Raw genomic sequence first — 17,427 nt, forward strand, 5'->3', positions numbered from 1 at the left:
ATTTAAAGGGTTAGTTCACAAAAATAACTAAAACAATCGTATCTAGACAGTTTTGATGTTACTTTTGGTCTGATTTCTGCCTCCCCAGTGAATTTTTTTGTGGTCCTGAACAAAGTCCACTAAACTGTCCAGAGCGTTTCTGTATTTGTCAGTAAGGTAACTTTCTCTGCTGAGGAAAATGTCAGAGTAAGTCTTTAAGCGTGAGAGTGTCCCTATAAGGCCTAAGGCGTGTCTGGTTTTGATTAGCTGGTTTCATCGTCTGGACTGCAGCCTAATGTCGCCCTCCTCATTCCTCATCACTACGATGACCTCGGCATGACACGCCGCCGTCCGGCCCGAGACATTTACGGGAAGGTTATGACCCCATTACGGAGCCGTGGCCGGAGGAGAAGGAGGAGAGGAGGTGAGGGAGAAAGAGAGATGCACAGTTGTGAAAGAAGTATTGAGATCCTTAAGTACTTTGAACATACTCCACTGCAAGTTAAAGTCCTGCCGCTCAGACTACCTTAGGCTCTCTAAATTTAACATTGGTCTTCATGAATAACAGCAGACAGAGTAAATTATGAAATGTTTTAATCCTTCCTAAGACATACGGTGTAAATAAACCAGCCTCTTCCTGACTAAATATATTTGTGCTTATGAAGAGAAGAAACTGTAAAATGTAAGGTAGAGGAGATTAATTCTACAAGGAGATGGTGTCCAAATGCGTTTCTCAAAGACGACGTGATGAAAGTAAAAGCCTGTTTTGCATGTTGTACTACTGACCCTGTTCTATATTAATCTGAGAGAGTGCAGGCTGTACACAGAGAGCTGTCAGCGCGCTGTGAAGAAAAAAATCCAACATGTCTACTAACCGCATTCAAGATGGTTTAATACTTTCTGTGGCTTTAAACTAGAAATGGAAATAGAGCAGAGCAGAGGCTGGTGCCGCCGAGACGAGGAGGAAGAAGAGAAAGAAGGAAGGAGAATGACTGAAGTGAGAATGAGATCACTTCATAGGATTGTCCTCAACCAGGACAAGAGGTCAAAGGTCAAACCTGGACATGTCTGATCAGTCTGAACAGACGTCCTGTTTGCTTCCTGACCTGCTGAGTGCTGTGGCACGCTGATGGAGAATCTGTCATTAGCTTCAGCCAGAGGATCCATTAACAATATGGTTTATCTCTCGCTGGCACCACCAAGTCTGCACCAGAAGAAATAATCAATGACAGGGAGGCGGTTTCACAAAGTGTCGCCTACCCTGAAGATTTTACTACATTTACATATGAGCCAGCGTTTCAAGAGTTTATCCTGTCTATCAAAGTTATCTGATGCTTTATTAAAAGGGGTTTTCATGCTTGTGATTGTGGATCATCATCACATCTAATCAACAGAACAGTTCATCTGTAAGGGCAGTCCAACAGGACTAACAATCTAAAGCGTTGCTTTGAGCTAAATGCTAACATGCCGGAAGGCATCATTTTTTTTACCATCTTTACTGATATTGCAAATAAACACAAGGTACATCTGACGCTGATTGGATGGGTTGTTGAGACATTTTACTCAAAGCACTGAATATCACCCGAGTCACTTTGATTAAACGTCTGGGAACCATGAATGATTTTTTTAGGTCAGTGTCATAATTGTTGTTGCTCTCAGTAAATACTCAACCCGCCATTTAAAGAATTGTAAGAATTCAGTTCATTGTCATGGATATGGACGAAGAACAGCGGTACATGACGCTGCGCTATGGAGAATTCAGCAGCTCTTATCAAATGAAACAGTCTCTTCACTCCTGGTTTCGATGGTAAACAACCACGAGAATGACAACTATCAACATAAACACTAGATTCTAAGGAGACCCGTTTTAATAAACATACATGATAAAGTAACATTTGTATTTCAAACAAATGGCAAACTTATTAGCACATTTTAACAAAACTCCCTTCACCCTCATGCATCATGGGAATTCTGAGGGAGGTCGTGAACAAATAGGTTTATGTGTAAATTAACCTGTTTTTATTTTCTATTTATTTATATTCTATTTTTTTAAATTGTACATTGTCTTTTTTTCCCCCTATGAGAGTGACTTGGAAGTGAGTGGAGCAGTATTTATTCATTACATTTACATTTCATTACATTTATTCATTTAGCTGATGTTTTTATCCAAAGTGACTTACAATTGCTATACATGTCAGAGGAGCTGGAGCAACGAGGGGTTAAGTGTCTCAGGGACACATTGGTGGACGTGTCACAGTGGGGGATTTGAACCCGGGTCTCTCACACTTAAAGTACATGTTTCCTGAGCTCTGTGTGCTTCTGCACTCCACACAGACCAGCTACAGCAACCCCAAAGGGTCAAAACTCAAACCCAATATTCCCACTGGCCTAAAAATACAGTTATCAGTAGGAAAAGAAAGGGCAGCACAACGCTGTGTCTCTGAACAGTTATTAATAAAATGTGACGTACAGATTAGACTCAGGTGGTACACAGCAATTTGTATTTGCAGTAAAACATTCAGTGAATTTGTATTTTATGTGCCTTTTATGAACAAATGCTTTGATAATATTTTTTCATAGTTGTTCTGTAGTTTTATTTACAGACTGAGCAGAATTGTGCTGATTTCTAACACTTTGAATTTGCAGCAAATAAATAGTGAACTTTTTCACGAGCATTTTTTTTATTAATAGTTCGACAGATATCGTGATGTATCACTTTAGGAATTGTCGAGCGATATATCGACTATCGCAGAATTGCTATATCGTGATATTATCATTATCGTGAGCCATGTATGGTGTATCGTATCGTGAGGTACCCTGTTATTCCCACCCCTATTGTGCAGCCCTTCCTGGTACCAAAAGTGAGTAGAATAGAGTCAAGTTGAGCTGTACCATGCAGTGGGAACACAAGTCTGGTGTACTGATTATGGTGGAGAGGAGCACCGAGTCATTGCTCCAAAATCTCCCATAGGTTCAGTTGAGATCTGGTGACTGTGAAGGCCATAGCTTATGAATCACATTATTTTCATCCTCATTTAAAGCATTGGGTCAGCCTTTGTACAGAAGCATCCGTACATGTCTTCACTCATTCATTCAGGGTTTTCCTTTCATTTATTACCTGTCTAGGTGTGGCAATAAATAACAAATCCACAACCAAAGAACACCGTGAGCCATGCCTGCATGAGACTGCCAAAGCACATGGCCAGTAGCTGTTTTATCTTGGACCTCAACCAGCTCTTCAGTGCTCCAATGGTTGATCAACCTTGACTCCTCAGTGAATGCTTTCCCTGCTTTCCCAAGGGTAAATAAAGAAACTGCATTAATAAATGACTAGCAAGGTAGACAAATGTGAGCAAGGAATAACAGAACCAGGTTTGGTAGTAGTTCAAAAAATGAGCAGATGCTTCAGACCTGAAGGGCTTTAATTAATGAGACATGACTCAGAGTTCGCCGACCCTCCTGCTCAGCTCGTCTTACCACCAGTTTCTTCTTCTTCTTCTTTTGTCAGCCTGGCAGAGGTGACTCGTCAGAAAATGGCTTCCTAAAACAGCTGGAGGCGGGTCAAAAGGTCACATGACTGCAACCTCGTGCCAATCAGCAGCCACAGAGCGCTCAGCATTCCTGAACGTCTGCGGATTGTTTGATATTGGATAACCCTGATTCGCTCACTGCCCTTTTCACAATGTCACCTTCACTACAGTCTGACATTTGTGGTTCAAGAGCCGACATTCTTTTCTTCTTCCTTCGGGCACTGGGTGAAATAATAATAGCAGGCTGCGAAATCAATCCCATCTTTTCTTTGTCGCTTACATTTTGACATTGAATACAGCAGCTTTGACATTAAAAACAGGCATCGCTTCTACCTGCATTGTTTTGAAGCAGTGAACGTAAACCACTCAGTTTTATCAGTGTAAAACCTATCCACTGAATCTTCATCTTTTGGACACGGGCTGTCGGCATGGACCCTCACAACTATGCAGATGTGGAAAGTACAGGATGATTAGCACTTTAGAAAGATTTTCCACTGTTAAAAAGAGAAGAGAAAAGTGAGGAGGAAATGCAAATGAGCGGCTGATTATCCCTCATAGAAAATGATTACAAGACTACGAGTCTGCAGCCATGCTAGCAGCTCAGAGAGGCTCCACTCTGACACAGCCGTCGTGTACAAAGGTAAAGTTTGACCTGATGATGACCCAAGATGAAAAATCAGGGGACCACCAAAGCTATTTTAATTCATCCTGAGGTGAACATGAATGTCTAAACCAAATTTCAAGACAATCCATAAAACAGTTGTCGAGATATTTTACTCACAACCACAAAAATCAACCTCACGGTGGCGCAAGCGGGAAAGTCAGGAGATGACCAAAGTCGTTAGGGTTAATATTCTAGTAACCACGAATATCTTTGCAAAATAGTTAAAAATAAGCCTCATTGTCAGGATCATTGTCCGTGTTAACGTTGGAGACGGAGCTTCATCCTCCTCCCCGGCTGAATACAAGACGACACGACCGCCTCATCTGGATCGCCTCCTGCTTGTTATCACTTCAGTTTCAACCACTCACAGCTAACGGCGTACCGGGGGCCGAGCCGGTCACGCCAGACGCGTCCATGTTCCCCGCAGGCGACAGCGAGAGTCGGGCAGAACTCAAAGTTTAGAGTAACAAGCTGCACGTTGGCAGGATCGCAGGGCTGTGGACGTGTGAGTGAGCGAGGCAGAAGATAAGGCCTGTTCACAGGGGACGCGCATTATGTGATGGATGTCGAGTACTTAATGAATAAACCTTTACACCTTTGTGTTTCTTGAAATGACTGATTCTACTGCTGCTACAGAGAGAACAGGAGACAGAAATCAAACCTTTACAAGATAAAGAAGACAAAGCAGGAAATGAAGATGAAGAAGAAAAGATAAATTACACGACTAAAACAAATTACATCTCCAATTAAAGGGCATTACATCTGTAGACTTCTGCTTCCCACAAAATATTATTATTTTGAAAATGTTACTGACGATCACTGAAACTGCCTCTAACAAAGAAGTTCTGGTCTTTGCTTTAGGCCAGAAACTAAAGATCCTTTTCATAACTGATTAACAGGAAGATTATTTTCTCTATTAAGCGATTTGTTGTTTGGTCTGTAAATTGTCAGAATATGTCCACCACATTTTCCCAAAGTGTTTGGTTAATTATAACTGAGGACAAATAATCAGCAAAATCCAATTAATTATCTGTCGATCGACTAACCTTTAAATCGACTTTCAGGTCTGTAGCAAAGACCTGTTAGCAGATTCCTGAGGTCTGGGTCCAGACTACTACTGCCCTTACTTATCTTTACAAAATCTGGCACATGTACTTCATGACAGTCCGTCACCAAAGTAGATCTGGATGTGATCCATTTTCTATAGATAGAAAATGATAGATAGATGAGTATATCATTATTAGGACAGAGGGGGGTGGAGGGCGTTTGGGGCCCTGTGTTGTTTGGGGTCAGCCGTGTTTGCAAGTCTCTGCCTTTGTTCAAATCTCATCAAGTGTGAAAAACGGGGGCAGGCCTGAGGCCGTCCGCATCATCTCTCGGCTCCACCAGATCATCCGACAGGAGAAGCAAACATCTGAACGCCACTAAAGGAAACATTAACCTTTGTGTCGAATTTTGGCAGCTCTCACTCACAGGAACAGGACGTCGCAACCGATACAAACAAACCGAGTTATGATGCAAGACGCAATTTACACCTTTTACAGGAGGAGCCCAGAGAGAAAAAATAAGCATCATTTCCTGCCGAGATCAACAACTTAACAAGCAGTTAACGATGACGTCTTCGCATCCCTGAAGAGCTCAGTGTCAGACCGTTATGACACATACATGCTCAGGAATAGTGAGAGAAATGAGCCCAGGATCTTATTATTCTGTGTGGGTGTTATAAATTTATTAAACTGTTGTCAATTAACAAAAACACAAACCAAAAATAGGCCTTTAGCAGCGTTAGAAAAGGATTTAATTCAAATTTTCTATTATTATATTTATTTTGATGAGGAAAAAGGACCATTTTCTTTTTAACTTAATTTCACTCACACATATTTATAGAAAAAAAGAGTTTTATCATAATTGTTTTGAATGTTGTGCCTCAGATTTGTGAAGTGATCCACAATTTGGCAAGTGTTAAAGTGCATAAAGAAGAGTTTAACCACCCAATTAACCATCTGGTTTCTTCAACTTTCACTCAGGAGAAAAAAACAGCATTTAAGCTTACGTTGTTATTATTATTACTATATCGTCATAATTAACATTATCGAATTATATGAAATGTTTTATCGCGATAACATTTTTGACCCAGCCCTACAACATATGTCAGATTTATTTTGCTATATTTGTTATACACAAAAAAAGGGTTTTGTAGGGAAAAATGTTTTATATTAATCAATATGAGGTTACCAACACTATGTTTTATATATTTGCACTGGTATCAAAAACTTTAAAAATCTAGCATACAAGGCAGGCCTGATAAGCTTCCAATCCTGCCTTTATTTGTTATGCAAATCCCTGTATATGTTATTTCACTCCCAAACTCCTAATTTGGCGTAGTGCATCCAAAATGTGCCGTGTCCCCAAAACTCCAACCAGCTCAGATTTTGGGATGCTATTGGGAACTTTCTTAATTGTTCATTAAGAAGTTTGCACCTAATGATGATTTTCATTATCGATTCATCGGCCTCTGGTATTATTTTGTTTCCACAGAAGAACATCCTTAGCACTGGAGATCAAAATGGTGTCCAAACCAGAGACAAAATATGGAACCAAAACCAAAATCCACCCCCACAAACCATGACAGCAACAAACTGAAAGCAGAACCGCTGTATTCAAGGCAATCTGACCTCATTTAGACTAATGACCGGCAACAGATGGCCCAGGTTCACATTTCATAGTTAAGACGGTGACTAGATGATGTTTGGCTCCAAAGAACTCAAAACAGGATCTGTAATATGAGCTTAAAACACTGCGAGACCTCCAGCGATTTCAGCATTAGTGGTCACTCATCAATCAGCTCTTTTGCACAAATTGTGATTGATTATTTGATTAAACAAATGAGTCTGCTCACGTATTTTCTTACTCTGACGTATGCACTATACGCCATGCAAAGCAACGGACATGCATCATTATTCAACAGCAAAGTAACCGTGGAGGAGATTCAAGTTGCCAATATGGCCTGGACTTCGTCGTTGGTCCATCGATTAATTTACTCTCTGTAAGTTCTTCTGTTGATGTGTCAAGCTCAATATACTCCTGTACAAACTCCTTTACTACGTATATGCTGAGGATGACCGCAGACTCAACCAATCAGAAATGTTCAGCACTGCAAGCCCCGCCCCCCCCGATGAAGGGACTTCTTTGGGGGTAAAATAAAGTCCCCATAACTTTATTTAGACCATGCGGTGGAAAAGCACTGAAGTCTTCAGAAGGTTCCTGCAGTGGAAACGCAGCTAATGCTGTGATCATAACTTGTTTCCGCTGCAGTAATTGCAGGTTTAAAGTGGGGAAGTGTTTACCAAATGTTCTCTGACTTTGTTATTGCTGGATTTTTGTTGATAGTGCAACTGTGGTGACTGCTGGCTTATCGTGATCAAGGACAACAGGTTACAGTTTAACTTTAAACAGTCCTGCTCAAAGTCAAATATAACCTCTTCTAGTGGCTTTTAACTGGTTCATTAACTCTTAAAAGTGCAACAGTCCTTTAAACAGAAGAAATCCTTTTCACTTTCTGTCACACACAAACAGAAATGAAGCAGAAGGGACACGCCGGCAGCAACACCAAACCAAGTTAATAATCCTATAACATTCCTACAGATAATGGCACTATTTTTCTATTTCCTATTTTAGCATCACTTTAATTCACCTATGACATTCCTATCCTGGGTTCACATGCTGGTGGGAAAGTCCGACATCAGGCACTTCCTGAATGGCAGCACAACAGTGCTGCAGTCACTGTGGACACAAATAATAAACCTGGTAGTCCAGAAGGAAAATATTAACTACTTACGCTGCTTTAGTACAAAACACAAACTAAAAATTCATATTATGTTTTTGGATACATGGGCACAATGTGCTCAGTCCTCAGTTGCCATATTTAGAGACCTGGTGTAACTTTATTATCCAACTATGACTGGAATAATAATTATTTAAATAATTCCCATGTGTGAAAGCAAAGGCAGGGTGTTTCTTAACTCAAATCATACTTGTTGGCCTTTTATAAATCTTGTTTTATGAGGAACTATGATTAAACTCTCTGGTTTGAGCAGAGTAATTTCACTTTCACATTCAATATTTCAGCAGGCTTTTCTTTGCCACCTCTTGCACTGAGGAAAGACCACAAAGGGTGACGATGGAAGCCCCCCTTCCCTCTTTCCCCTCCCACCATGCACCCGGCCTCGCCCCTCTCCTCTCCGCCCTCGTTTAGGGATGCAGGGGCTCATCAGTATCTCTGGACCAGGCCCGTTTACCTCTCCTGAAGCCTCTCTCTCTCTCTCTCACACACACACACACACACACACACACACCGCTGCATCGCATTACATAAAAGCCCGAAATTGCTTCCAGCTGGCTGCGACTAAACCTGGTCCCGACAAAGAGGACAAACTGAGAAGAAACAAAGCGCTCCGCTTGCACAATTATTTGTCCAGTGCGCACACGGTGTTGCACAGCAGCGCACATTGCCCCGACTCTGCAGTGCAGTTCAGACTCGAAAACCTGCTGCTCTGTTTCATAACCCCCCCCCCAAAAAAGAACCAAACTATCACTTTCACCGCTTTGAAGCTTCCTCCAGCTCATAGAAGCTTAATGCGCTTAATTACGAAAAGGCAAAGCTGCGCTGAGAATTTCAGCTGGAGATAAACTCGTGTGTCTTGGCCGCATGTGCAGCAGTGATGGATCTGCTGAGACTTTAATGCCCGGCCTGTATTTCTGTAGTTTACACCAGTCCGGGTATGATGCTGCTGCTGCTGCTGCTGCTGCACGGTGCGCTCCTGTCCTGCCCTGCGCATCCTCAGCGCGCACCAACTCGGACAACAAAACCCAGAGGGGAAAAGCAGGAGAGGAGCAACGCAACGAAACAACGGGGGAAGAAGAGAGAGAAGGGGGAGGAGGAGAGAAGAGATGGCCGGCCGAAGGACTCACCAGTCGGTGTCCGAGGTCTCGTCAATGACGTCCTGGTAGGCGGTCAGCAGGGCCAGTCTGTTCTTGCCGAGATTCACAGCCATGTTTCTGTCCCTGCAAGCATCCAGACCGCTGCTGATGGAGAGAGACACGGAATGAGAGTACAGGGAGGACAGAGGGGAGGAGGAGAAGGAGGAGGAGGAGGAGGCTCTGACTGGTGGAGACAAAGAGACGATCCCGGTGTCCAAGCGGTCCTAGCGCCGGAAAGTTGCCGGAGCTTCTTCTATACCTGCACAATGACAGCATGTGGAGGCAGATAAATGTAAAATCACAATATCACAAACACAAACAAAGTTTTTGGGTGAAATATTTTGTGACTGATTAAAATTAAAAAATAGTATTTTGAATGAAGCAGTTCATTGAAGGACATTCTTATTTTCCTTATAATTATTACAAAAGTAAAGGAGACTTGCAAGGAAATTATTCTAAAATAAACTTTATTCACCTTTTACCAACGGCGGCGCGTCTGATCAGCTGCAGTCACAGATTAACACAGACTAGACATCATTCTGACACCACTGTAATTCCTTTTTATTAGTTAACTATAATGGTCATTACTGAAATGTAGATGATTTAGGGAACATACTTTGATGACACGGTGAGGTTTGACAGATGACTGAGTAATGATGCCCACACACTGTGGTGGGAACGCCACAGCGACTTCATCATGTGGAAATTCATTTGATTTATTATTGGATGCTGTGAGGAGAAAAATCATCAAATCAGCTGTAGCTAATAAAACAGACTTTGTGTGCAAAGTCCTTTTAGGCTCTTAAAACGTCTCTGGCTTGACTCAGCATTTTACTTTACATTACATTCATTTAGCTGACGCTTTTATCCAAAGCTTCTTACATTAGCTGTTTACGTCAGAGGTTGCACGCCTCTGGAGCAACTAGGGGTTAAGTGTCTTGCTCAGGGACACATTGGTGGATGTCTCACAGTGGGAATCAAAACCCTGGTCTCCCACACACCCCACACTTTCCCCCATTTTAGATGTCTGACACACACCATGAACAGTATGCAACAGATAACATCTGATATAAGGGAAGGAGAGATGAGCAGGGAAACTAAATGTTTTTTTAAATGATACAGTATTAAGACACAGACTGCAGCAAAGGTTTATCCCACATTTGACATTATGATCAGATGCCAAGGTCCAGGTAATGGTTGCTGACACTCTGAATTGGTCTAGTGTTAGTGTGCTTTACAAACATAAAAGCAACATAGGGAAATAAAAACAGACAAATACTATTTTTTTTAAATAAAACAGATGACACTAAAAGATACAGTGCAGTATAATACATTAATCAACAACCTTCAATTTGATTTAATTAAGAAGTAAGTCAGTAAAAATACACATGTACAATTAAAGCAATCCGATACAACAGATCTTCCAAACATATGAAGATTACAGCGTTCAGTTTTTAATGTGTTAATTCAACTAAATGTTTGTATATTGAGGTTCGTGGTGGTGTTGTACAGAACTATCTTACACTGAAATATTCTTCCCACCTCATGTTTGTAAACGTGGTTGGACAAAACATTTGGCTATATCTCAACATAATGCAATCCACTTCAACACCACTAGAAATTACAACCTCAGTAATAAACAGAGTTAAATTAACACTTCCCTGACAGCGTCTATCAAAACTGAACATTATTAAAAGCAGAATCTATGGCTGAGCTGTTGTACTTGATTGTATTAACTTGTGCAGTTGTGTTTCATTAAAGTCCTTGAAATGGGAAAAAAGGGATCATGTGACAAAAAAAATTAGTTTATTTGTTGTTAATAAAATCAATATGAATTAACGGGAATGTCCCAAACACCGTTGTCGTGTCACTCTTGTGATGTTAGCATCAAGTTTAACTTAGTGAGACTACCATTTCATAACAGATTATTTCCAGAATTGTGCAAAAATACCAGCAACTTAGCCCTTTCAGCTAGCAGGTAGCTTTACGTTTAGCTAAACTTAAGCTATGTTAGCTTAAGCTAATGTTTTTTTAAGCTAATGCTTTAGCATTGGCTAACAATCATCTTTGCACAATTTAGTGGCATTGAGAAGGGACAAAATATTATGTGTTTGTTTGACGCTGATTAACTAAAACATACATTGTCTGCCTGTCAAGCTACTTAAGTTAACTTTTATGTCCCAGTTTTTTTAGCATCTTTCCACTAGCTTTGATAATGCGTTTTTGGGTTTCTTTTATGTTTTTCAAAACAATTTTACATGTTCCTGGAGATTTATTATGTCCATAATATAAACTCAACAATGGTACTTGATAGCAAAATCTGATCAGGTTGTCAGGTAACCAAAGATAATCTATTAGCCTATTTGGTTAAAATCTAAAACTTTAGCTTCAAGTAGCTCTAAAATTAATGTCCCCAGAACAGAAACAATGGGAAAACATCCTATGTTTACAAATAGGGAACGTGAGGAAATCACCACATCTCCAGCATGTATCTATATGTTCCAGTCCCAAGGGCCTGGTATTGTGGATCTGGCTCTTTTTTTTCTGGCATTTTGGGGATTAATGTCTTCTCTCTCCACATGATGAAAATATATCCAAAGAAATACATGCAATTTTCCTCTTCCTCCTTAAATGTAGTGCATAGATACTAGAGCTTTAACTGATAAGTAAGACAAAGCGTGCACACTGATTCATGCAGGAAATAATTTCAATGTGTTTCTTCAGGATGCTTAATGTCAAAAGCAGATCACACACAGGTGGCAAAACATGAGCGCTGAACTGATTAGTCAACGAGATGCATCTGGTGCAATTAACAATGACAACAAGAGGATCTCAGCTTTGCACTCAAAGTTTCTTTTCCCCATATTCCTAAATACAACTTGACTAGTATTTTAGTCCCTTAGAACAAATTATGACTTTCTCGTGACTAATCATTGAGAGAATACTTAAGACAGAGGCACGACGTCTTAAAACTTAGATCAACTGATGCAATTCATCACTGGCAGAGACACAAGTCAGCAGTGTGTACTTTGGTGTCTTTTTGCTTGTGAACTCTCATTAATATTCAAATGAATCCCTTCTGGATGTTAAATTCCACTGCAACATACTGTTTCACAGGACAGACAAAGGAAAGACAATGATTACAATCTCAGAACAACTAAATAGGAACTCCTTTTTGTGTGTTCATCGATACGTTAATTTATGTCATTTCCACATTCTTAGACGCACCTTCTGGACATAATCTATAGTTTCTCTGATGTCTGGGATTCCCTCAGCTGTAACTGCACCCTGACCCTGAACATTTTGGACACTGCATTTTGTTAGTAGCCAACAGGAACTGAGAGCAGCGCCTCCTCTGAACACAGACAGATAGGTTCATTTTTCATTTTCACTGGGGACACTGGGGAAAGGTCAGAATCAGAATATCTCCATAACTTTTAGAAAGCTTTTGTTAAAAATGTTCTGAAAAACAGCAACAAGAAATGTTGAGTAACAAGTTAAAAAATGCACAATAGGAAAACATGCAATGCAACTGAAATATAGAAGAAACAAAAGTGCATTGTCCAAAAGCTGATTACTGCATTATATTCCATTATATTTTTATATTTTGAATTGTCACCTGCCACCTTAATTTTGTTTCCCTTTGTATAAATAAAGACATTTCCTCCATAAATTGGTCCAGTGTTCAGAATGCAAGATATTAAGTGGTTCACTTGACAAAATTGTCAGCCCTGTTAAAATGAAAGTTAACGTGAATTACAGATGCACCTAGCTAAGCAAGCTAGCTAGCTCCACAAACGGCCATTAGCTCCACCGTATTATCCACACATATATGTATATATATATATATATATATATATATATATATATATATATTAGTGTCAATTCCAGACACTTCCTGGTTGCAAAAACTCAACATGGCGGCGCCCTATCGACCAAGCTCGAGGCATCAAAACGGCAGTCCCTAACAGGTGACGTCCACTTCTTACAGTCTATGGTTCTTGCTCACCCCTAATTGTGTTTAGCCAGTCATAGAGATGGTTTCAGTTTTATGTGCCACGTTTTTGACACATCCACCTCCTGAAACAGTTTTCCTCTAAACTAATTTCTGCCTGAGTAACTGCAATATTTTTTACTGGAATATCACAATGCTTATTTAATGTTTAATGCACTTCAGTTGTGTTAGGGTGGAAGCAGATTTTGCAAACATGATAGCTCAACATCAGGACACGACTAGATGCCGCTAGTACATTCTGTAATTTGCATGAATTGTGACTGAGGCCATGCACTGAACAGCAGTTTGGAGTATCCAGCCTTCCTGGAGTGTCTGGTTGGGGTCCTGGAAAGAATACTGCCTAGAGATTATATAGTTCTGCTGTGGGACTTGGACCGGGGGGGTTGATCACTTTCACTTCTAGCCTAGTTTGAGACTTCTGAAACACCACCCACATTTCCACTTGTTTTATGGGTCAAATGTCTTCAGTGCTCATGACTGACAATGTCTGATTGTTGGAGGAATAATCGACCAAAAAGGTCCTTATAAGATGAATTCAGAATGGGGTCATCTTCTCTAATACTAAGCTTGCTTATCGAGCACAATGGCCACAAAAGCTGCGACATTGTGGATGAACTTGAAGCAGCGTTTGTTGTAAGTCGACTTACAGATATAACTCCTAAATCAAACAGCAGGCAGACTCTCCTCGGCTTCTCTGGGAGCAGAAGTTGTCTGTCAGTCTCCCTGCAGCCTTTCAGAGAGCAGTAGCTCCACACTGGGGGAGATTTGTCCTCAGAGAGGAGAAGGACGTCTGCAGCATGTAGATTCTGGCTACAGCTTGTTGTTCCTGCAAGACAGACAAGCAGCTAATTAGGATCTAGTTCCTGGAGCAGCTACAGGCTGACTCCACTGCACTGAAATAAGGTCTTCATCGTGTCCAAGAAAGCACTGAGTTCCCAGCAAGTGCTTTCACTGAACATCAGCATTAATGAGCGCAGAAATTCACAGATATTGTCTTTAAGAGTGTACACGATTTTTTATATATGTGTATGTGACAAAGTAAAAGTCTGTAGCCATCTTTATTCCTCATCACATAGTAGGAAATGATTGATGTACGGATCAAAAATGGAGAGAGAAATTTGTGCTTACGTGCTCTCAGAATACAGAGCTGCCGTCTGTCCAACACATCCTCATACCTAAAACGACAAAAACAGGTCAATTTCCCAAAACGACATAAGGTCGTTTTCCATAACAAAATATGCAAATGTTGGCAAGTACCAGTCCAGCGTACCGGACCTTCAGTAAATCACATGATGTTTAACATGTAACACGTTGTGAAACGGTGGCAGTTCAGTTAGGTTTAGGCAACTAAACCACTCAGTGAAGTTTAGGGAAAGCTCCTGGTTTAATTAAAAAGGCGGTATTATGCTCATTTTCAGGTTCAAAATCTTATTTAGAGGTTGTACCTGAACATGTTTACATGGTTTAATTTTCAAAAAACACCATATTTTTCTGTCATACTGCACATTGCTGCAGCTCCTCTTTTCACCCTGTGTTGAAGGCTTCGTTTTAGCTATGGAGTGATACATCTTGTCTCTAAATGATCTTTGTTGGGAGTTGCACATGCTCAGTTCTTTGTTAAGGACTACTAGCCAATCAGAATCAGAGAAGGGCGGGTCAGTGAGAAGCCGGTAAACAGCTTCTGTTCAGCTGCACATGTTGCCGACCAGCTTGGCAACATGGACTGGAGCAAGAGTTTCAGAGTGGTGAGTTATTAATCTGTAACAAAAGTATCTTTCATCCATAAAGTTTTAACTGAGCTCTGTCTCTACATCACAGGAACAACTTTATGTCCACTGACTGCCTGGAGGGTAGCTAGTGTTTGGAAGGGAGAGGAGAGCTGTGTGCTGCAGCTCACTGTTTCTGAGGGCGTGTCGGAGTAGCCGCTTGGCGAGCGTTATACGAGGCACATTTAGCTTTAGCTGTGACGTCACAGGGATGAAAGGGAAGCGGCTGGACTACAAACAAACTGTTTTCAGTTCAGAGCAGAGTTTTTTCAGTCATTTACAAAACATCTTCAAACACGTCAGCTTTGACTTTTCTTTCACGCAGGAATCAAACCTCAGTCTCCTGAATGAAAGTCCTGAGTTTACTTGACTCATCTATCCACCACCACCTGTGTTATTTTTTTTTACTGCCGGAGTTTTGACAGCTTGCATTAGACGGACACCATCTTTATGATCATCACCTGACTTCTTCTGCCACTAGAGGTCATGGCATATCATAATGAGCTGCAGCATAATCCACTTATATGACTTTTTTTTTGGTGAGGACAGGCTAGTCTGTCCCCAGAGTTAAAAAGAAGTCAGCTGGCTGCAGAGCCTTTTCTTATCATGCCCCCTAACCTCCCTGCTGATATTAGACAGTATGACTCTGTTAGGTCTTTAAATTCAAACTTAAAACTCATCTTTTCGTCTTAAACTTTAGTTAGCAGCTTATTTCTAATTACCTTTTCTGTCTGTGTTAACATTGACCTTCTGGTGAGTCGGTCGGTTTTTTTGAGGACTTTTTCCTCAACTGAATTGAGAGTCTAAAGGACAGAGTTTGCTGTACAGATTGTGAAAGCCCCTTGAGCCAGATTTGTGATATTGGGCTGTCTAAATAAAACGGACTTGACTTACCATCCTTACCATCAGTATGGCAAAAAAAAAAAAGTAAAGTTTGTGCTGAGGGTGGATTCAGAGGACAGATCATGTCACCTTAATCAAAAGGGTTTATTCTCAGTCGGGCTCCCTGGTAGCCTAACGGTTATGGTGCCACAATGCCCACCCTTGTTTCATGTCATACCCTTCTCTCCCCACATTTCTGGTCTCTCTACACTGACAATAAAGGGGGGAAAAGACATTTCAGGCTCAGCTAGTCAGTCTTTGCTCTTATTTTATCAGATTTTCATCGTTCTAACCTGGATTTTCTCATCCTCAGTTGTACTTATGCTGCCTTCTTATGGGCACACATGAAGAGCCGTTGACAAATACAATAATACCGTATAGTGTTATATACTATTTATTAAATCTTTATTTACTGCTTATAAATGCTAAACGGTGGGGTTAAAGTTAATTGATAGGTTAATTAAACATGTTTAGTATTTAAAAGTTTGCATTTTAACATCCTCATACTTCTCTGCCAAATGAAGACTCAGAAAACTTTTAAAAGTTCCCCTTTAATTTCTGTTTATTACTTTACTAAATGGATGATTAATGTTTCAAGCCCTCATTGGCTCATAGTAAAATAAAGTACAATATCACATCTTCTTTGAACACTTTGTGGGACTTTGTGTCACAGCAATGCATTGAAAAATTGTTTTTCTCTCAAATAGAAAACTCAGATATAAAGCGTGCACTTAATCTTTGTGGACAGTTAATGGCATCCAAATAAAAAAAATCATCATCAATTCCCCATGATCATTTTCTTAAAATATTATTGTCACTTTCTGATTGTTCTTGATGCAAATATCTATAAAAATGATCCGAGTGTGAATGGGTTGATATTTGTACTTTTAGATTAAAGGTTGATAAAGATAAAAGTGTAAATAATTAATTTCAATGACCTGATGGTCCAAGAATTCCTCTCAAAAGGCCTTTTGTAGGATTTAAAAAAAAAAAAAAAAAAAAAAAAAACACCCTCATGAAACGATAGACTGAAAATGAGCTTCTTTTCTTGTTTCCTGGAAAAGTTGACATTAAGAGGTTTCCCCCGCCTGGCAATGGTGGTTGGTTGCTGTGGTAACCTGCCCGCCTCAGAGCGTTGAACCCCACACGGGCAGCCTCGGCTGTGTTGTTTCTTTCGACTGGCACTGAGCCCACATACCTTCCCCTCTGCTCTCACAGCTCAACACTGGGGCCGGAGGATAATAGAGGAGGGGCGGAGACGCTTGTGGACGCTTTAATTGGCACAAACAGCGATGTAGTACAAGGTGAACCTGCTGAAACTCACTTTGCCCGCCACTGCATAATTTAGCTGAGTGTATCCAGCCCTGTCGTCCATCCATCATCCATCCAAGTTCTATTTATGTACATGTGAAGTCACTCCTACCCCTTTTTTTTTTTTTTTTTTTTTTTTTTAAAACAAGTGTTGCATCCTTTAACTTGAAATTCTTCCTGATAAACAAATAATCAGAGGAGGAAGGCTGTGCAGGCTTCACACATATTCCAAGTGAGTCATGTTTTTTCTTTCTAAATAAATAAAAAGCCTTCACAACACCAGTATATTTTCTGTTCTCA

General features: G+C 40.5%; 1 protein-coding gene across 2 annotated transcripts in view; it reads right to left on the reverse strand.

The window, feature by feature from the left end:
• The window catches only part of dbn1 (drebrin 1), a 148,770-nt gene extending 139,489 nt beyond the window's left edge, over positions 1-9,281 (reverse strand). For both annotated transcript variants that reach the window (XM_038709614.1, XM_038709613.1), the window contains exon 1: positions 9,145-9,281. In XM_038709614.1, coding sequence (XP_038565542.1) covers positions 9,145-9,227 — 83 coding nt within the window. In that variant the 5' untranslated portion in view covers positions 9,228-9,281. The remainder of the gene's footprint in view (positions 1-9,144) is intronic.
• Positions 9,282-17,427: the final 8,146 nt, after the last annotated feature.

The sequence above is a fragment of the Micropterus salmoides genome, unplaced genomic scaffold, assembly GCF_014851395.1.
Source record: "Micropterus salmoides isolate LMB-PRFRI ecotype aquatic unplaced genomic scaffold, ASM1485139v1 Ms_hic_scaffold_9, whole genome shotgun sequence".
NCBI lineage: Eukaryota > Metazoa > Chordata > Actinopteri > Centrarchiformes > Centrarchidae > Micropterus > Micropterus salmoides.